General features: G+C 40.9%; 1 protein-coding gene across 1 annotated transcript in view; it reads right to left on the bottom strand.

Annotated features, from left to right (window-relative positions):
• Window positions 1-371: 371 nt before the first annotated feature.
• ERCC4 (ERCC excision repair 4, endonuclease catalytic subunit) overlaps window positions 372-22,518 on the bottom strand; it is a 29,933-nt gene continuing 7,786 nt past the window's right edge. Inside the window, exons 5-11 of the mRNA XM_036410301.2 lie at window positions 22,062-22,242; window positions 20,936-21,064; window positions 19,448-19,558; window positions 16,852-17,449; window positions 14,765-14,857; window positions 6,414-6,526; window positions 372-4,412 (exon numbers count right to left, since the gene is read on the bottom strand). Coding sequence (XP_036266194.1) covers window positions 3,679-4,412; window positions 6,414-6,526; window positions 14,765-14,857; window positions 16,852-17,449; window positions 19,448-19,558; window positions 20,936-21,064; window positions 22,062-22,242 — 1,959 coding nt within the window. The 3' untranslated portion in view covers window positions 372-3,678. The remainder of the gene's footprint in view (window positions 4,413-6,413; window positions 6,527-14,764; window positions 14,858-16,851; window positions 17,450-19,447; window positions 19,559-20,935; window positions 21,065-22,061; window positions 22,243-22,518) is intronic.

Here is a 22,518-nt window from a genome sequence, read left to right on the forward strand (position 1 = left end):
CTACATTTTATAGCAGAAGCAAAATAATTAAATCACAGTAATGAGCCAATTAGTTAACTAATAATTAACTTGTTATGGGATTAATAGATTCTACATGTGTCAAAGGATAATTCACTTCTTTCAACTTTGACGTTCAAGGAACAAAAATGTATGAGTCAGTGGTGGCAGGAAATTAATCTCTGTTAAGAGGACCAGGCATTGTGCTCACCACATAGTCATTATATGTCAACAAATGAGTATTTTCAGGAGGAGAATAGTTCTGTTTTTTTTCTTCCTTAAGTAGAATTGCTAAAAAATAATAATAAATAAACGCCAAAAGAAAAACATGCTGAAGCCTTAGAAAATGGATTGACCAAGCATGTCACACACAATAGCAGTGGTTCAAAGAGCAGTTCAGCTTTAATCATTTATTCTACAGAACAAAAAAGAAACCAAACTAAATACTCTCTGAATCACAAATTATATTACTAACACAATGATATATATAATGCACTGGGAAATTTATGCCCTTTCAGTATGTATTGTTATTTTTACTTTACCCACAGGGTGCTAAGGAAAATACTGAATAAATACACATTTTATTAAAAACACACAAACTCTGTTACAAATTGATATAAATCACTTGTGTCTCCATCCCACCCCAATGTTGGCTTCCCTACCCGTAAATCAAATCACAGTCCCGTAAGCCATGAAAAACCTGTGGATAAAGACAGTAAATGAAGTACTGAAGTTGAGAATCAAACAGGAAAGAGTTGTAATTCAAAATACACCGCGCAATAATTAAGAAAAAAAAATGACAACTCGTGCAGAAGCCTGGATACATTTTTATATATTATACTTAAGCCCGAGAAAAGAATTTTCCTACAAAGTTGGTTTTTAAGAGGACATTTCTAGTTTCAACTAAACACCAAAGAGAAGGGAATTTCCCTAAAGGGCTTTCTGAGCCAAAGGAAAATCAAATTATGCTTGAAAAACAAAAGCAAAGACTAATGTCTGCCACTTTGCCCCCACCCGTTACTTCGGATCTGCTTCAGTGCAGGCGTTCCTGTTCAAGGCCATTTATTGATTTTACGCTCTCCACACAACCAAATCTAGATTAACCCTCCATGTTCCCAATGGGTTCACGAATGGGACCAACGTTATTTTTAGTCCCCCATGCGCTGGGAAACTGCTTTCTGGCTGCACGAAAACATACGTAGACATATGAAGCCTCAGATGGAAGAAACAGATTGAAGAAACAGCAACTTATTGTCAAAGGACATTATTTACGGCCACTATTAACAATGATTTCTTCTTGTATGATTTTAAGGAAACTCAGCGGCACAACGATGTAAGCAAATCAACGTATCACACTGATTTCATATGCTCAAGTTTTTATGTAGAAAACGTCAAGTAAAATAATGCCGAGCTCAAGTTTTTAAAAAGCTAAGTGTAAGTTCATATGTATACTGGATATCTCTGACTTTCAAAGAAAGAGGCAGAGCTAACAAAATGATGCTAGAATATAAAGTGTTATTGGAATTTTTCAACTGTGCATGTCTAGTTCCTTTGCCACGGATTGTAAACATTTTAAAAAATATTTGATAAAAGTAAACACATGATGGTTCCCACAACTAAAGACACATTTAAAATACATACAAGTAAGTTTGGGAGAGTACACGGCAGGGAGAGTCATTAGACACTATCACTGGTAAGTCAAATATACACAAGGCGATGCACCTGTTTTCAAATGTCCACTCGGTACAATGGCCAGTAACAGAACTTGAGAGTCAGGGGCCACTGCTTTCTAAATACAATGAACACTGTTACCTCAGTTGTACTAATAACTAGAATTGTTTAAAATGGAAGCTTTAAGAGATTATTTTTGGAAATTTAACTTGTAATAAAACCCTTATCAAAGAATGTGCTATGTCAGGTTTTTCCTTTTATGTAACAAAAGAACAATAAAAGGCAGATGGAATGTAAGAGAAGAAATCATAAAATAGAAATTACATACCTCAAGATAAAGTGATGGAATGGGGTGAATAAAAATGATAGTAACCATGATTATTTGAGGTGGCACGGCTAGTTTTGACGCTCCTTTTAATTATGATTTTAATGTAAAATACATGTGTATCTCACATTTTTGCTTTCTGTTCTCAAGGGTATATTTTAAACCCTATTTTAAACAAAATTAGTAGCCCAAATCTTTCATCTACCTTAAACTAATTTTTGTTTTTTGTCCTCTTCTCTCCAAATCTCTCAATAGAGTTCTACAATAACCAATAGGACTCTTTGATGCCCCTCAATTCATTTGTGCAGTATCCTTGCAAAATCCACATATACTTTAACTGTATTAACATTCATTAACATACCAAGAAACCGAGGAATCAGTGAGGTTCCGTTTAGAGAGGGCATTTACCACTGTATCCTCGGAGTTGAGACTTAATGTAACAAACAAAAACATGGCCGACCTAAAGAAACATTACTCTCTGGGACATGGCTAGTGGAACTGATGTCTACATCAGCCCTTGAGGTAGAAATTTTACTACTCATTCTTAAATATGTGAAATACTTAAGTTAATAATGTTTAAATATAAAGTTTAAAAACTGCACAAAGATGTTATGAATGGCCCTTATATACACCTTAAAAGTCAAATAAATCAGGTTTACAATGAGATTGTTTTCTTTATGAATTTTTAAAAAATGTTTTTTATTGTTTTGTGTGTTTTTTTTGAGAGAGGAAGGAAGAGGGAGAGAGAGAAAAACATCACTCGGTTGCCTCCCACACACACCTTGACTGGGGGTCAAATGGGCAACCTTTCAGTGCACAGGATGATACTCAACCAACTCATAAGCCATATCGGCCAGGGCTCTTTATAATGTTTTAAATACATATATATATATTTATTTAGAATTTTATATAATCTACAAATTGATTTTCCAGTTACTTACAGTCCTTTTAACTCAAGGAAGGAAAACGAAACTCTTTAGGACGTTAACTATCAGTAAAAACAGAATTCTAGGCGTTCCTCATCAACACTATAAAATTCTGTAAATAGGTAATTCATTTTATGTTTTAAAAATACTTGTTTGGAACAACTGAGGGCTTCATCTGTATCTATTCAGGTGACTAGAAAACGAACCGGTCAGGTTTAGAGGTGGTTGTCTTAAATTAGGAGGCCGCCCCCATGAGTTTTCTCAGAGGCAGACAGGTGACAGAAGGAGGTCTGAGGAAGATGTGGGGAGAAGCTGGTCAGGAATGGCAAAGAAATGTTTCCTTCTCAGAGTTCCCGGGCCTCTGCAGACAGAGGGTGAAAACACGATCGCGGGCTTTGTCAGTCTGTGCAGGACACGTCAACTTCAGCTTGTCTCAAACGTGGCCTTCTGCAAGCTTATAGAACCTTTACCTGATCCTGATACTCTGTATTTAAAAACTGAACACACGCACCCAGGCATGGACGGACAGCGCAGGGAGGGAGGGAGAGCTGGCACGAGAACGTTAAAAAGGTGCTTAAATGCAAAGCTCAGGGAGAAACCTTGGCTTCTGACCCACTGAACTAGGAAACACAGCACAAACATTAAAAACAAGGGGAGAGAATGAAAGACTGAGCTAATAATTCATAATGACCTATTGCAGCTGGCAGAGAGCAGTCGAAAAGCACAGTCACGGATGGGTAAGTAAACAGCCACCATTGTTCATTTCTTCCCTTTCCCTTTGGATAGGATCTCTGCGTAAGAGGTGTGAATGAAGTCATAAAGCTGCTTCGCATTCGCGGCGTTCCCCAGAACACTAGCGAGCTCGTCTTGTGACAGGCTGGCTAATTCCGCAATGCTCTTCACGTGGTTCATCAAGGAGCGACAGTTTTTGGCATTCACCCCGGGCATCTTCAACAAGAAGTCCTGGGGTCCAGGGTTATACTTGTCTGACTCGGGGAGGGTTCCAGAATCTGCTGTGATGGCCATGGCTGTCGCCGCATCGGGCTGCGGCTTATTCTGTTTCAGCTCCTCGAACAGCTCGGCGGTGGCATGGGGGGACGGGCACCAGAGGATCCGGAGTTTGGGGAAGTGCAGGGTGAGCAGAGTGAGCTTGGAGCTAACGTCGTTGCTGGAGATCTCCTGATGGAAGGCACCTCGGGCGATGAGGGAGAAAGGCTTGCTGGGGTCAAACTCAATCAGCAGCACTGGCCGCTTGTAGTAGCGGGACATGGAGACGCACTGGCTGTAGAGGCGGCCGTTGTTTAGAGAGCCGATCAAGTCACTGATGCTCTTGCGTTCCACACACATTTCCGGAGTCAGAATGTAGTCTCCGACCTCTAAGGTCACCGGCTCAATGTCAATGCCCCGACGATGGATCAGAGATGGAAGTTCACTTCGAAACTCACGCATGTCCACCACTATAGTTTGCTGGACACTTTTCTGTTCTTGGCCACCTATTAAGAAAAAAGTAGCATTTTTATTTATTTATTTATTTATTTATTTATTTATTTATTTTAAATATATATTTTATTGATTTTTTTATAACGCATGTCCACCACTATAGTTTGCTGGACACTTTTCTGTTCTTGGCCACCTATTAAGAAAAAAGTAGCATTTTTATTTATTTATTTATTTATTTATTTATTTATTTATTTATTTATTTTAAATATATATTTTATTGATTTTTTTATAGAGAGGAAGAGAGAGGAATAGAGAGCCAGGTAGAGAGCCAGAAACATCGATGAGAGAGAAACATCGATGAGAGAGAAACATCAGCCAGCTGCCTCTTGCACCCAAGGTACATCCCTTGACCTGAATTGAACCCGGGACTTCTCAGTCCGCAGGCCAACCTGGCTGATCTCAGCTGCTGCCATGGGGAAATGGGATAAGGGGACATGGGATGAGGGGAAATGGGATGGGGAAGTGGGGTGAGGGGAAGTGGGGTGAGGGGAAGTGGGATGAGGGGAAGTGGGATGGGGAAGAGGGTGAGGGGAAGTGGGATGAGGGGAAATGGGGTGAGGGGAAATGGGATGAGGGGAAATGAGGTGAGGGAGAATGGGATGAGGGGAAGTGGGGTGAGGGGAAGTGGGATGAGGGGAAGTGGGGATGGGGAAGAGGGTGAGGGGAAGTGGGATGAGGGGAAATGGGATGAGGGGAAGTGGGATGGGGAAGTGGGATGAGGGGAAGTGGGATGGGGAAGTGGGGTGAGGGGAAGTGGGATGGGGAAGTGGGATGAGGGGAAGTGGGATGAGGGGAAATGGGATGGGGAAGTGGGGTGAGGGGAAGTGGGAGGGGAAGTGGGGTGAGGGGAAGTGGGATGAGGGGAAGGGGGATGAGGGGAAATGGGGTGAGGGGAAGTGGGGTGAGGGGAAGTGGGATGAGGGGAAGTGGGATGAGGGGAAGTGGGATGAGGGGAAATGGGGTGAGGGGAAATGGGATGGGGAAGTGGGGTGAAGGGAAATGGGATGGGGAAGTGGGGTGAGGGGAAATGGGATGAGGGGAAGTGGGGTGAGGGGAAGTGGGATGGGGAAGTGGGATGAGGGGAAGTGGGATGAGGGGAAGTGGGGTGAGGGGAAGTGGGATGGGGAAGTGGGGTGAGGGGAAGTGGGATGGGGAAGTGGGGTGAGGGGAAGTGGGATGGGGAAGTGGGGTGAGGGGAAATGGGATGGGGAAGTGGGGTGAGGGGAAGTGGGATGGGGAAGTGGGGTGAGGGGAAGTGGGGTGAGGGGAAATGGGATGGGGAAGTGGGATGAGGGGAAGTGGGATGGGGGCGTGGAGGGAAGTGGGGTGAGGGCCGTGGGTGCGGGGAAATGGGATGGGGGAAGTGGGGTGAGGGAGTGGGCTTGGGGGCGTGGGATGAGGGAAGTGGGGAGAGGGGTGGGTGGGGGGCGTGGGGTGGGGGGTGGGGTGAGGGGAAGTGGGGTGAGGGGAAGTGGGATGTGGGGAATTATTCCTGGATCAGGGTGCGCTTGGAGTCCAGCACGTCTTGGTGGTGTGCTGCAGTATGGATACTGCACAGTAATGAGAATACACGCCCCTGGGATCTGGAGAAGCTTCAAGAAGCAATAAACAACCCCAGAAAGACAAGTGGGAATGTACCTAAACAACTCCTGCCTATTTATCTCTGGTTAAACCGGCTCCTTCCAGTTAAGATAAGAACCTAATCACCATTTACAAAAATTTCTTTGCAAAAATACATTGAGTCTCAACCAACCACATTGAAAAGCAGTGCTGGAACTTAACTAATTTCCAAGCTGGGGTGCAGCAACTACACCCCTGTATTTTACAGACGAGGAGCCTTAGATTCAGGAAGGACACAGGGTTAATAAATGGCAGAGTGGAGACCAGGGTTTGGGAGCAGACATCATCTTTACGTGTTGAGAAAACCAAGTCTCGGCATAGAAACTCTGGGACCTCACAGCCTCCTTCAGAGGCAGCGGGAGGGCAGGCCTCACCTGCTTTCCGAGTGTCGGCGGGATCCCCTGCGGACACGGAGCCTCTCACCAGGTCCAGGTTTGATTCACTTCTGCCTTCCCTTTCTTCCGGGACAACCATGCTAGCCTTTTCCCTGCGAGAGAAAAACACTTTACACATTTGGAATTAATTTACAAATTCCAGACTTTAATCTTTTGTAAATTATAATATTGAAAATGACCAACGTGACTGTAGTGGTAAAAAAAGAATACAAGAAATACTTTAGAAGTCAATATGCCCAGACAAGTGATGGGCAAGAAAAGGATTTTTTGGTTGGATACTACTTCCAATTTTCCAGAGTTAAAACAGCTGCTGTTTATTTTCTATTTTATATGTTCTTTAACCACTTTCAGACATGAAATAAACATGTAAAAACACTGCAGATAAATTACTGAAACTTTAATAAAAAATATGCTAATGCTATTGAGCATTAAAAATAATTTAAATAATTTGTATTCCAACTAGAGGCCCTGCGCATGACATTTGTGCACTGGAGGGTGTGGTCCCTGAGCTCGGCCTGCACTCTCTCACAGACATCCCTAAGGGGCCCACCTGCCAATTTATAGCCAGACATCCTCCAAGGGTGCTCAGCACTGCTGTGGAGGCAGGAGAGGCTCCTGCCACTGCCATTGTGCTCTCCGACCAAGAGCCCGGCTTCTGTGGGAGCACACTGACCATCAGGGGGCAGCTCCTGCACTGAGCGTCTGCCCCATGGTGGTCAGTGTGCGTCTTAGTGACTGGTCGTTCCACGATTCGGTCGATTTGCATATTAGGGTCTTAGTATATAGGATAAGTCATCATAAATAGGGATGGTTAAAAATCAATGGTTTTAGAAAATGAAAACATACATGATAGAACTCTGATTTTAAAAAACTCCACTAAACACTCAATTTTAAAGGAAAAAATCAGGGTTGATTCAAGAAAGCAAATTTCCAACTGAGATTTAAACAAAAAAATCAGCATCTTAGCACTGATTCACTCACTGGTGAATTTATTTAAAAATATTTATGAGTGTGCCTATGTGCTGTGCTAAGAACTCTAGATGCAAATATAGTTACACGATAATTCTTGTCTTCAAGGTAGCTCAGTACCTTATACTGCACATTCATAACAAAGGTTTGTAATCAGGAACTATAATCATTAACGAAAGAAAAAGTACATTATATTCTTTTTCTTTCGTTAATGATTATATTCCCCCCCCCCCCGCCCCTTTCTATTTCAGAGAGGAAGGGAGAGGGAGAGAGAGATAGAAACATCTATAATGAGAATGATTGATCGGCTGCCTCCTGCACACCCCCTGCTGGGGAATGAGCTCACAACCAGGACATGTGTCCTTGACTGGAACTGAACCCAGGACCCCTCAGTTGGGAGGCTGATGCTCTATCCACTGAGCCAATCTGGCCAGGGCCTTGAAACAGCAAGTACTGCTTGTCCAATTAGTACAAGGTATGGCAGACAAGAAGAACAGGGCTATTCTCTTTCCTTGTAGGGCTTGCAACTGAACTGAGGAAACAAAGGAACCATGAGAGATGGGGGACATGGAACAAACTGCACTAAAAGAGACTAGGGTAAGGTGAAACAGAAGAGGAATCTTCAACGTTAACTAATAATTTCAACAAGGGTTACACAGCAAAGACTTTCCAATGGAAGGAAAGAAACCAGATGGACCAATTCTCCAACCACTCTGGATAACAAAGGAAATTTTATAGCAGAGTAGCAATAAATGATACCACTAAAGAATATTGTAATTTTAATTTCCATACTATTTGAAATGACATACAAATGCACAGTTATAATCACTACATCATTTTAGACGCAAAGTGTTAGACAGTAGTTCCCGTTCAATTTTCCCTCCTTATCCTCAATACCAGTGCCAAGTGCTGCCTGCTGGAAAATTCTTTGCAGTGACAATGGCTCTGGCAGCCGCTCATTACTATTTCATTGTATCTACTAGGATTTAGTTGAGGACAAAGGACCAATCATTCAAAAAAAAAATTATTGCTCTTAAATTTCTTTTTCTTTCATATTTGGGTTAACAATGAGGATTTTCTCTCTCTATTTCGATTCTTTCTCTGGCTAAGCTGCATTATCACCCATGGGAGCACTCCCATCTCCCGATCGATTTGTAATCTGTGAATGGTGGGACAGCATGATGCAAAGCAGACTCTGGAGAATCTTTATTTCCTGGATTTGAAATCACTTTTTGGCTGTATGGTCTTAGGCAAGTCATTTAATGGCTCAGTGCTTCGGTTTCATCTGTAAAATGGGGATAATAAAACCTATCTCAAAAAACTATTATAAGGATTACACATTTTATGTAAGGCACTCAGAACAGTGCCTAGCACATAATTAGTACCATAAAAAAGGCTAGCTGTTATTTTAAGTGCACTTTTCTTTGTTTAATCTGTTTTTATTGATTTTAGTGAGTGAGGACGGAAGAGGGAGAGAAAAATCAATGAAAGAGAAACACTGATAGGCTGCATCTTGCATGCCCCCTCCTGCACAATCAGAGCATGTGCCCTAACAGGGAATCTAACCAGCAACCTTTTAGTGCACAGGAAAATGCCCAATCACTGAGTCATACTGGGCAGACCTAAGTGTACTTTTCTTATAATGTGGTAACTTTATCCCATAATTATCTATGATTATGATAAAAAACTAAAGATTACTTTTAAGTGATTCCACAACTGTTTGAATTAATCTATACTAATAAAAAGGCAATATGCGATGAAACTGGTTTGGCTCAGTGGATAGAGCGTCAGCCTGTGGACTGAAGGGTCCCGGGTTCAATTCTGATCAAGGGCATGTACCTTGGTTGTGGGCACATCCCCAGTAGGGGGTGTACAAGAGGCAGCTGATCAAAGTTTCTCTCTCATTGATGTTTCTAACTTTCTATCCATCTCCCTTCCTCTCTGTAAAAAGTCAATTAAAAAATATATTTAAAAAAAAAGGCAATATGCAAATTGGTCAGGATGCCCTCACAGTAATGACAGAACAGCAGGCTGCATGAGGTGACAAGGCCAGCAGGGGAGTTAGTGAGGGATGACCAAATGACTGAACAGCAAGCTTTGTGGGGTGACCAGGCTGGCGGGGGGACAATGAGGAGTGACCAGGCCAACGGGGGGGGCAGTTGGGGGTGACCAGGCTGGCAGGGGGGCCATGAGGAGCAACTAGGCTGGCAGGGAGGCAGTTGGGGTGACCAGGTTGGCAGGTGGGGCAGTTGGGGACGACCAGGCCTGCAGGGGCGAGGGCAGTTAGGATCAACCAGGCCAGCAGAATTGGGCAGTGAGGGGTGACCAGTTCAGCAGAGGGGGAACAGCTGGGGGCAACCAAACTGGCAGAAGGGGTAGTTGGGGGCGACCAGGCCAGCAGGGAGAGCAGTTAGGGACGAATAGGCCGGCAGAGGGGCACAGTGAAGGATGGCCAGGCTGGCAGAGAAGGGGCAGTTAGAGGTGACCAGGCCAGCAGGTGGGGGTGGGGGAGCAGTTGAAGGCAACCAGGCCAGCAGAGGGGCCAGTTAGAAACAATCAGGCAGGCAGGCAGGTGAGCAGTTAGGAGCCAGTGGTCCCGAATTGTGAGAGGGAAGTCTGACTGCCGGTTTAGGCTCGATCTCAAATTGGGCCTAAACCGGCAGTTGGACATCCCCCGAGGGGTCCCGGCTTGGCTGAGGGACCCCTCTCCCCCACATGAACTTCATGTACCGGGCCTCTAGTATTGTTAAGTAAAAGAGCTAGTTTACCATTAAGTATTATAACGTAACTGCAAACTGGATTTGAGAAAAATTATACTCCTGAAACCAGCTGTGAAGAAAATATTGTCTTTTCACATTAATTTAACAGAAATTTGCCATAATTATATTCAGTCCCTTGCTTTTAGCATTTACATAATTATCCAAGTTACTCTCTATGACAGATACAAAATAATTTAAAAATTCAGATTCCTACTTCCATTTAATCTAAAATACTGGAGTTTCTTATTTTCCCTTCAACATCTTCAATGATATGTGAATTGCTTGTACATGGCAATGCAGGGAGGAGGCAATGAACTGAAATCTCTTCCAATGGGCCTTTACTCAAGCCCTCATGTTAACCCATTTCATGATCGTATTTTCTAGCTGTAATATTTCAGATAATCTTGCCCCTTCCTTTGAAAAGCAGTGACCTTTCCAAAACTATGTGTACTCAGAATGTTATTACTAATTTTCCTATCCAGGGAGCATTTTATTATGCAATCTTTTTTTCTCTTTACTCATCTGTAATCTACTGATCTTCAGTCCCATCAAACCATCTCTTCATCATCAGCTCACTTGCTTGATTCATTCTTCTCTGGTTATTTTAAATAGTTGTACTGCTTTTATTCTTACATCACCCGTGAAGGAGGTCCTGGCAAAAGCACATTAACTGACTCTGACATTAAATTTTTCTCCAAATGCCGAAACTGGTTTGGCTCAGTGGATAGAGCCTCGGTCTGTGGACTGAAAGGTCCCAGGTTCGATTCCGGTCAAGGGCATGTACCTTGGTTGCGGGCACATTCCCAGTAGGGGGTGTGCAGGAGGCAGCTGGTCAATGATTCTCTCGTTTTTAGCTCTCTATCTCTCTCCCTTCCTCTCTGTAAAAAATTAATAAAAAATATATTAAAAATAATTTTTCTCCAACTACAGGTTCAGTGCAAGTGCTCTTTCAGCAATGCACCTTACAAATATTTTGCTTTTCAAAACAAATACTTCTCAAATTACCCAGGAGTATCGGGAAAGTAAATATTTTAAGACTCTAAATAGTATAACTCTGATTGCTATTTAATATGGGAAGATCTAACTAATCGTAAGTAGACAATCACCATTGAGAGAGTTTAGAAAATTATGCCAGACCTTAGATAAAATTACTAATACATTAACATCTGCTATGGAGACTATTGTATAGATGAAAATGTCGGAAACAGTCGACATTCCGGGTTTTGCTGAGTAAGATTTCCAGTAAGTGCCAGGTTTATTTATCCACACCTCATCACTGAGCCCTCTGATCTACAGGATTACTTACATAAACCAGGAGTGACCTGGGATCCCCAATACCATGCTACAATCCGCTAAGTACTCTTCTCCCTGATGTACCAGAGAAGAGACAGCCTCTTGAAGGAAGCCTGGAGCATAAAACTCACCTCCTGAGTACCTTCCTCCCCACGTCCAACCAGGCTCCTCAGGCTCCAGCACTGGGCACGAAAACTGTGAACTCAGCAGGCTTGGGCTGCTCAAACCCTGCACATTCCTAAGAAAGGCCTGTCTCCTGGGGACTGGCCCGTGGCCAGCTTCTGGGAGATAAGCTCTGAGCCCCTGGAGTATTCTGCCTGGTATTTGTATGCCTGAGGCCTGGGGCCGCACAGCACCAGTTGGATTAGATGCTTTATGCATAAATGTGTTTTTGCTCCAGGGTTGGGTAGAGTCTGTCAGGTTGGTACTCTGTGTCTGTGTGACTGACCCTCAGTAAAGATGCTCAGGCCGGGCCCCTGTTGACAACACTGCGCGTACTGTCATGCACTGCTGCTGGGAGAGTTAAGCTCCGCTAGGTGACCCCACTGGGAGAGGACACTCAGAAGCCTGTGCCTGGATCTTCCCGGGCTTTATCCCAGGTGCTCTTTCCCTTGGCTGATTTTAATGGGCATCCTGTTGTTGTAATAAACCATAATTGTGAGAAACCAGCCTGTTTTTATTCTCGTGGGTCCTTCTAGCTAGCGAATCACTGAGCTTAGGGTAGTCTTGGGGATCCTCGACATGAACACCAACGTGAGTAACCTAATCTGAATATTTTAGCTTTATGTGCTCATTTGTAACTTGGTGGCACTTACTTTAATCACAGAAGCCTTAGGCAAAGGATGTTGTAAAAAGAGCGAAGGAGTGTTTAGACGCCCACATCCAGGATCACCAATTCTCTGATTCCATCTCCTAAATATCTCTACGTCTGTGCCCCTCTCTTCATCAACTGGGTCTTGGCGACCACCTTACCAGACAATTGCAGAAGCTTTCTGACTACTTTCCCTGCTCCATCCATTCCTCAGTTGGATGCCAGGGACAGCCTTTAAAAGCATACTTAGAACTCTTCAATGGTGTCTTATTGCCTTCAGAGTCAAGTCTTAAATCCTTTAATAGCCTTCTTGCACCTCTGAACCTTCAAACACACCCTCGGTCCACACAACCCCCTTATCCACCTCGTCTACCAACAACTAGCACACATTCATGTATCAGCTTAAATACCACTTCTGCGGCAAAGGTGTCCCTAGTCCCCTCACTGGGTTAGATTTTTTTGACACACTCTCTTATTACACCCATCTCTTTTATCTTTACAACCAGCAGCACTCTGCACATGTCAATTTATTATAATATTCATTGCATGCTTCATTACTTAATGTTTGTCTTTCCCACTAGAGGACAAGTTCTTGGAAGGCAGAGGCATTTTCTGCACCACTGCTGTAACTTAAGCATTAATGTAAGCACAGGGCTTGACACATAATAGGTGTTCAATAAATATCTGTTGACTGAATCTGAGGAAAGTAAAGCTATAGAAGATAGAGAGGCACCAAAAACTTTGGACCAAGAACAGATAGCTTATATAATACCTTGTTTGTCATAACTCTTTCTGAGATACTTTTTAAAAAAACATACACCCGCCCCCTCTCCCAAACACATACCGTATAAACCATTCCACAGAACATGTTAATAGAAAACATATTTCCATAGGCTGAAAGGACTGACTAATAATTGTATGACTAGAAGCTGGAAGACTCCACGAATAAGCCATGTCACAATAGCAGAGGAGGGGAAAGATATATCCATGTAGTATGCTGAGCCCCTCCATGGGGACATAACAGCACTGATTCACTCAACGCTTCTAGACAAACTGAGTATGTGATTATTTTATGCATATACTGAGAGTCCGTAGCCAGTGTTGAAGGATGCTTGTCGACTCTGAAATTTTGCCTAGGGCCCTGGCAGGCTAGCTACCACTAAAAATGGTCTCTGCCTTCTCTTTGCCATTGATATACTGCCCATGTCTGAGGCCTGGGAGATGGCTATGGCCCAGTTATTCTCAGCTCAGGTCATAATCTCTTCTGGTCTAACCTTTTATCTGCCTCAGCTCCAGGATGTCCTGTCCAGCCCTGCCCTGGCTTCTGAGGCCCCTAAGGCAGTGGTCGGCAAACTCATTAGTCAACAGATCCAAATATCAACACTACAATGATTGAAATTTATTTTAAGAGCCAAATTTTTTAAAGTTAAACTTCTTCTAACGCCACTTCTTCAAAATAGACTCGCCCAGGCCATGGTATTTTGTGGAAGAGCCACACTCAAGGGGCCAAAGAGCCGCAAGTGGCTCACGAGCCGCAGTTTGCCAACCACAGCCTTAGGGATCATCTTCCCTACGGCCGTGGTCGGCAAGCCACTGCCCAAGGCCATGATGGGCAAACTGCGGCTCGCGAGCCACATGTAGCTCTTTGGCTCCTTGAGTGTGGCTCTTCCACAAAATACCATGGCCTGCGCGAGTCTATTTTGAAGAAGTGGCATTAGAAGAAGTTTAAGTTTAAAAAATTTGGCTCTCAAAAGAAATTTCAATCGTTGTACTGTTGATATTTGGATCTGTTGACTAATGAGTTTGCTGACCACTGCCCTAAGGGATCATCTGATCCATTTTCCCTCACCACGCTGTGATCTCCTTGAAATGTCCCTGGTGGGAGCTTCTCAGATTTCTCAAACACTACCAGGGGTGAGAGGTAGCCATCCAGTTTGTGAATATCTCACTTAGAAACATTTTCCTTATATTAAATTAAGAAGCTTTTTCTATTTAGATGTACAGCTTTAAAGGACACTCATTCTCAAAAGCATACACTTAGGTTCAGAAAAAGATCACACCTTTTCAAAAGTATTTTCAGAGAGCGATCTGATCTAAACTGACCTGGATGTAAAAGTATTTCCCAGTAAATAGTCAAGCACTCACGCACCACAGACAATGCAAATTGTACAGGGATTAAAAAAATAATAATTCAAAGGAATGGGAGAAATCTTGTGCATGGGGGAGAAGAAGAGAAAGTTTTTTGAACATATATCTTTGAAAAGCAGTGTTTTAGTTATATTTCTGGTGTTTCAGGTTATATTTCTTTACAGGCAGAAAGGTCAGTTTTCTCACATTCCTAATATCCTATTAAAGCACTGAAAAGCAATTAGAGGTTGATTTACCTTGATGTGATTCTCCCCCTCTTCTCTCCATCCTCCCAGAGGGCTCTAAGACATTACCCCACCCAGAACAGCCTTTCCAATAGAGTTCGTGCTTTCATACTGTCCATGCATTACCTGATAAGTTTTTCAAAAGCTTCCTTTTCTTTCCGCAAAGCAGTGAGATAGCGCTGTTCCTCGGTCGAACCTCCGTATATGAGAAAGTAAACCCTGCAAATTAGGACAGAACTCTTTTAGGTTGCAAAGACCTAACTTGTAATCCCTGAAAGGGAGCACATAGCATTTGAAATCAGCAACCCGAAGTGCTCAAATAATAAATATTTAACTAAGGATAAAAGTTCCATTTATCACACTGAAATTCATCTCCCTGAACCCCACCTGCTACAGGTCTCACTGCCACATGGGTCATTTTCTTTTGCCAAAGGAAGAATGGAGTTTAGGCAAACAGTGAAAGAGAATGAGAGGGATAGGATAATTCTCTCCTTATAACTACAAACAAACCAGAAAACACAAAATCTCAGTGGCTTCTCTATCTTCAATGCTTCTTTGCATCTCTGCCAAACAAGCATTTAAAATGCTGGGCAGTAGTTATGAAAAAGCAGCTTATGGAAGTTTATGTTAGTGAAAAATAAACAAATGAGATCTATATGAACTTTATCTTCACAAGTAATTTCTCAGTTCTTTTTTCTTCATGTCTTAACAGAACCGAGTTATCGCACATTTTATATAAGCACACAGACACTGAAGACACATGGATTACATCAGGGTCCTCAAGAAATAACTCGATATATGCTTTTCTTTTAGAAAGATCTGCTTTTCTATCTTGCTTGTTGCTATGAAGATGAATTAAGCACCTTTTTCTGTCCCTTCCCTGCACCTTCTATCAGAGATATTTCCCTTTTTCAGCTTTCGATTTTTCTTTTAGACTTCATCTTCCTAGATTCTTTGAAATGTGAACAGGGAAGAGACCACTGGACAGTGAGTCCAGAGACCTTAGTTCTTCCAGGAATGTGCCACGTGGCCGAAAGAAGTCGTTCACCATCTCTGGGGCTTTGGTTTCCCACTGACAGAGTGAGCAGTTGAATTCCCAAGTTCCTTCTGATTCTGATATTTTGTTTGCAAATATCACACTATTTTATTTTCAGGCAACAAAGAGCAGACAAGCTATCTACAAAGTTGATCAATGGCAAAGTATGAAAAACTTACCAGCCTATAATTATTTTACCAGCTTCATCTAATCTCTTCCTTCTACATTATTTCTGATCCACTTCCTCCATTCATCTCTACTGTGAAAGGCTGCATTCGTTAAACTTGCTAGAAAAAAACCTCTTTGGCCTGTTTTTGGTTCAGACTGTGTTCAGGATATTAATTTTGTGGTTTATTTCCTCTCAGATAACTGGAGAGCCAGAACACTATATTCTTTGGGAGGCATCATTTTCTCATCTGATATTTCTGTAGATTGTTCACTTGATATTTCTTGAAACTCAAGAAAACTTGGCACAATAATTCCTCAAATACTTTAGTTTTATGTGAATGTAACTCAGTCACTTCTTAAAATTTATAAGAAAGACATTTTAGCCAAACCGGTTTGGCTCAGTGGATAGAGCGTCGGCCTGCGGACTGAAAGGTCCCAGGTTCGATTCCGGTCAAGGGCATGTACCTTGGTTGCAGGCACATCCCCAGTAGGGGGTGTGCAGGAGGCAGCTGATCGATGACTCTCTCTCATCGATGTTCCTAACTCTCTATCCCTCTCCCTTCCTCTCTGTAAAAAAATCAATAAAATATATTTTAAAAAAAAAAGACATTTTAGAAGATTGAAATTATTTAGCTGAGTCATAGTGATGATAATTTTGGGGAGAAGTGAGGATATAAATTTCCTAGACTTGTTTAAATAGAGCACCCCATGAGGTACAAACCAGTGCATAAAGAATATGCAACGTAACGACAGAGCAGCAAGTAATGAGATCACAAGCAGTCCTCTGGACTCACTGTTATGCTACACTGGAAATCCTTCCTATGCAAACTCCCAGATTCGTCAGAAAGCAAACTAAGGTTTCATCCAATGTAACCAACACATAACAGCAGAATGTGAAAGACAAGAAAACCCACACGCAACAGGTATAGTTGCGGTGCTAAATCCTAAAGAACTTGTGAATTTGAAGCCTTAAAGACGCAGTTCACACTCCACACTCTTTGTCACTTGCCTGAGAGGTTTCCCGGGCCTACTTGCCCTGTAAATTTCGAGCTGACGCACGAAGGTTAGCTCTGCGTCATACAGAACCACGTATCTTGGCTCTACTTCGTGGAGTACCCTCGTCAGAGCATAGGGGTCGCTACAACCCAGAAGTGGGTGGATGATGGTGAGGGGGTCTTTCAGAATCCCATAAGCGGCATCTGAGGACAAGTTTAAATCAAACTCCTCGTGCTGGATGTCTCCTAAGCAGCTCTCTGGGCTGCTGCACAGGTCTCTAGGGTATCCTTCTTTGCTGTCCCCTTCCTCTTCAAGGTCTTCAGGTTTCTCCATCATCTGAGTTAACGTTAACTTTCGCTTTTTCTTTTTGAGAGCCCTCTCTTTGGCAGGAGCTCTTTCTTTGTTTTGGGGGTCTTTGGGTCTCTTGTTAGATTTCCCAGTTCTCTTTGCTCCTTCCTCCTTTCTGAAAGTCACCCACACTTCTTCAGCTTTGCCGTCCTTCTCGAAGGCTTTCCGGTAGAGTCTCAGCAAGAAGGCCTCTGCTCCCATGGTGATGTACTCTCTAAGCTGGGAACACGTTCGGTCGTCACTTGCACAAATCAGTACTTGACCTAAAATTAGAAAACAACATTATGTCACTCTTCCCCATGGGTCCCCTCACCAGTTTCCTCACAAGGAAGACACGTTTTATCTCTTGGTGCTAAATTTGTTTAAAAGGGGTCTTGGATGCAGGATCATGTAAAACTTTTAAGTAAAATTGAAGCCAGAAATATTTAATCTCATGAAAGTATAGCCATTGTAAAATGGAGGCTTCTAAAAAGTTCTTTTAAATTAGTAATTCCCAGAGGATCTTATACACCAAAATAAATTCCAAGTGGATTTCAGAGTCAAATGTTAAAGATTAAATTTTATATATATATATATATATATATATATATATATATATATATATATATGATTCTTTTTCACCTGTCTGGCTACAGATGATTTTCTAGGCTTAAAAGCAACAGAAAAAAATCTCAGGAAGATCAATATCTATAAGTTAAAACTGACTCTATAAGAATAAAACACTGTGCATTAAAAAACAAAAGACAAAGAAAGAATGTTATGCAACAGTGATAAATGTTAGTATCTTTACTGTGTAAAAAGATGATATAAACTAAGGACATAGCCTAAGTTGGCAAAGAAAACTAAGACAGAAGAGGAAATGCATTTGAGAAAATACTGAGCCTATCAAACATCAAATCTTAAAACAAGATAACATTTTTCTCCAATCAAATTGACAAATTATACATATACTAGAAGCTTGAGGCATGGCATTAGTGCACTGTGGTGGGGGTGGGGGTGGGGTTGGGGGTGGCCTTCCTCAGCTCAGCCTGTGCCCTCTTGCTGGCGAGCTTGGCTTCTGGTTGAGCTACACTCCCTCTGTGGGAGGCGCACTGACCACCAGGGGGAAGCTCCTGCGTTGAGAGTCCTCCCCCTGGTGGTCAGTGCATGTCATAGCAACTGGTTGTTCTACCATTGGGTCTATTTGCATATTAGCCTTTTATTATATAGGATATGCACATATATATATATATATATATATATATATATATATATACACACACACACACAAATAGACAGACACTCTAGTCATTGTTACCTAAGTGAAAAAGAAATAAACTCTTATACTGTTAGAAGAAACAGAAGTTGACAAACTTTTTGTAAATCAATATGATAATATGACTCAAGATCTTTAAAAATGTTAGTATTATTTGACTCATCAATTCTATATCCAGAAATTTCATCTACATATGATTTATCAAAGTGAAATAGAAGATACAGGAAAAGAAGGCTGGAAGGAAAAGTGCCAAAGTTAAAAACATTGTTAATAAACGTCATTGTTAATAACATGGCTGTCAGATACAATTTTTTGCCTTCTCCTTTTTCTGTATTTTTTTTTTTTTTTTTTTTTTTTTTTTTTTTTAGTTGAGCATGTGGGCCTTTGGTCTTAAATCCAGCACTGTAAGTTATGGAATAATATCACCAACACACTTACTAATAAAAGGATTGTGTGCTTGCCTTTATTGTTTTGCAGAATTTCAGACTCAATTAGTTTAAAAATCTAGTTTTCTTTTACCTTCTGTTTGGCTTTATTTTTTTTTTAATTTAGCTCAGGCTTAGTCTATGTTAATCTAGTATACTCATGTTTGAAGAAAGCAGCCCTGAAAGTTGGAATTTTTGTGAGGCTGAGTCCATGTCACTCCATATACTAGTCTAGGCTTCCCTGAAAAGATACTTGCTGAGAAAATAAAACACAAGTCCCTTTAGCTTTCTCCTCGGGGATTCCAGATTTTAAGCCTGGTAAATGCATATATGGAGACTAGCTGTGTCTTTAAATAGAATTCCTGAGAACCCGACCAGTAAAAGAACCTGCTTTCATGAATACACGGTGACTTAGCCTGGAGAAAGTCAGAGATAGGGGGTTGCTGCTAGATTTCTGTGTTCATTTGGCATTTATTCTTCTACATTTTATAAACACAGTAGTAAGCTGATTTTAAAGAGCTAATAAAAAAGACACATTGGTTTGGTTTTTGAAAGCAGATGTCAGCACCTCCTTTTCCTACCTGGACCACCCAGGGCTTCACTCTCTGAATTTTCTGCTTCGATTTCTTTCAGTACTTCAGTCAGCGCTTCCCACTTTGGGTTGCTTTCTAGGACCAGCTCCTTTTTTGTTTCTGTACAGAAATAAAAGATAATCTCATTCTATGTGATCATTTTTACCCACGAAGTGTTACGAAGATTTTCAAATCAATAGATAACACAAGCATCACTTCATAAGCCCATTCCTTTGAGCTTCCTCCATAATGCCAGGGAGAATCTGTTTCTTTGAAAGAAAAGAGTCTCTTCGTGGTTTAAATCAAAGGCACTTCAAATCAACATTAATTCAAGTTTAATAATGCCTTGCTAGAAAGTGATATTCATGGTCACTAATTAAGAGATAAGTCTGTGTTAGTTGTCAGTTGTGATGCTATATATGACCTGTTATACAGAACAATCAATAGAAAGTTACAGTATTCCGTTTCTAAAATCCCCATGATTTTCACAATCCTGAACATAAAATTGAAGTAGACAACAGTCAAATTTTTATTTCACAACACTAATATGTTTAATTAAGTTTTAAGATAGATATTTGAACTAGAAAGTAAGCATTAACCTTATCCCATGCCTTAAGAAACCAATGATTTTTGTTATTGAGCTATATGAGTTCTTTACATATTTTGGATATTTGCCCCTTGTCAAATATATCATTTACAAATATCTTCTCCCATTCAGTTGGTTGCCTTTTGTTCTGCTGATGGTTTCATCTATGCAGAAACTTTTTAGTTTGGTGTTGGTTGAGAGTATCATGCTTAGTACAATAAGTCAGATGGAAAAGGACAAGAATCATATGATTTCACTCACACATGGGATATAAAACAAAAGAACAAACAAACTTATAGACACAGACAACAGTATGGTGGTTATCAGAGGGGCAAGAGGTCTAATATATGATGATAAAAGAAGACTACACAATGCAGTATACAGATGATGTATTATATTATAGAATTGTACACCTGAAACTTATATGGTATTATTAACCAACATTACCCAAATAAATTTAATTTTAAAAACATAATGATATTAATTACATTGAAATAAAATCTGTATTTGCCTCATTCTAGTATATTTATGTTCTCTAAAAACTAAAGGGATGTTAAAATGTTCCACTAATACTTTAAGTGCCTCAACTAGTAATTATTCTGAAGTTAAAATGAAAATCTGTACTTCTTATGCAGCAGTAAGAATACACTCTTGATACTTGGCATTTGTTACTTTGAATTCTTTGATAAAGGATTCTAAGGATTTTCCAGGGTGAATACTTTTTCCTTTTGTTTGTTTTTTCCCCATGGTGAATACTTTTAACATACTTTACATATAACCTACACTTAACAGACATGTACACATTTTCACATGACCAAAAAAGATTTAAAATTTCAATGTAACTTGATAAGCAATTCCACACTAAATACTGAAATAAAAGACACATTTAAAAACCCAAGCCTACAAGATACCTTGTTCTTCTTTAATCTCCACTTTTTCGGACATTTTGCCTTTTTTACTCATTTTGGCATCCGGAACACGATAAACCCTTGCTCGAGCATTTACAAACATCGAGGTGCTGGAGTCAAGAAACAGCCAACCTAATATAAAGAGTTAAAAACACACATACACACAAAAAAAACACACCTTAAAATTTTAAAGAATCTCTGATGGTCCCATGATCTATATATACACTCTGCTGCCATCTTGTTCTCTGACCTACACCTTCCCTTCTCCTATGGCCTCTGTCACCATTTGGTTAGACCAGTGGTTTTCAAAGTGTGGCCTTTAGGCTCTCAGGGAACCCCAACATATTTTCAGGGGGTCTACCTTCATAATAATACAACTATTCTCATTATAATACTAATTGATTTGACTTTTTCCCACTGCACTGACATTGCCTATGATGGTGCAAAAGAGTTAGTACGTAATACTGCTGATGCCTAAGCACTATCAAGGCAGTGGAACAAAAGTGTACAGTCCATCAATGTATTCTTCATTTCAATGCATTTGCAGTTTATCACTCAAGAATGTCCCTGATGAAGCAGTAAAAATTGTGAATCCTATTAAGTCTTGGCCTCAGAGGCCCATGGACCATACTTTGAGAATCACCCGCCTCGGCCACAACAGTGAGGGAAAGATGTGACTGATAGCAGAGCATGACAGTGCCCAGTCATATGTGCATGCTATGTTTCCTTACAATCAGCTCATCTTTGGTCTTTAGCACTCTAGCTGATGAAACTCATACTGCCTTACTGTTTCTGCATGGAAAATGAATTTTAAATTCTTAACTAACCTTCCAGAATGCAAGTTATTTCTAAGTTGGGAACTGCTTGTATTATACAAATTTTTTTCTAGAAATAAAATTGCCCAGAATGGATAATGAATATTTATTATTTTAGAGAACAGAAGTTAAGTAGGTGGAAACATTAGCTATCAATAAAACCTATATCTTTGCGCTAGGAATGTAAAATGTAATCTGAAGCTTTAGCATATCAAGTAGGTGAATATAGCACTCCCCATACCTGATTCCTCAACAAAACCCAGTACTATATTCAAATCAGCTTCTGGAAGAATATTAGTATTTTTATTTCCTACCTGAATTTTGACCAAAAGCCTTCTCTGTTGCTCTCAAGGATTCCAGAAGATTAAGAAATGTGATGCAATCATACTGAGAAAGATATTGCAGTAAAGTTCGTAATATCTTCAAATCCTGAACCAAGGATTTGGTCTTGGCTCCAAGCTGGTGCCACAAAGGATCCAGATAATGGCGGATTGTCTAAAATAAGAATAAGAATTAGTATTGCTAAAATATGTTCATATAGCTGTTATTAATACAGATTATACTTTCAAAATATCATCCCCTATATACCTAAAAAATGGTTAAAATGATGTTATATGTTTTATCACAATAAAAATATCCAAAATAATATCATGTAAGGAAGTGGATAGAAATTTCAGTTCATAAGATTCTAAAAATAATGTTTAATTTTTCAAATACAATCCATAGTGCCTCATCAGTAGAATCTTTATAATCAGATAGAGTCAATTCATA

The sequence above is a fragment of the Pipistrellus kuhlii genome, unplaced genomic scaffold (genome assembly GCF_014108245.1).
Source record: "Pipistrellus kuhlii isolate mPipKuh1 unplaced genomic scaffold, mPipKuh1.p scaffold_m20_p_4, whole genome shotgun sequence".
NCBI classification, from domain to species: Eukaryota; Metazoa; Chordata; class Mammalia; order Chiroptera; family Vespertilionidae; genus Pipistrellus; species Pipistrellus kuhlii.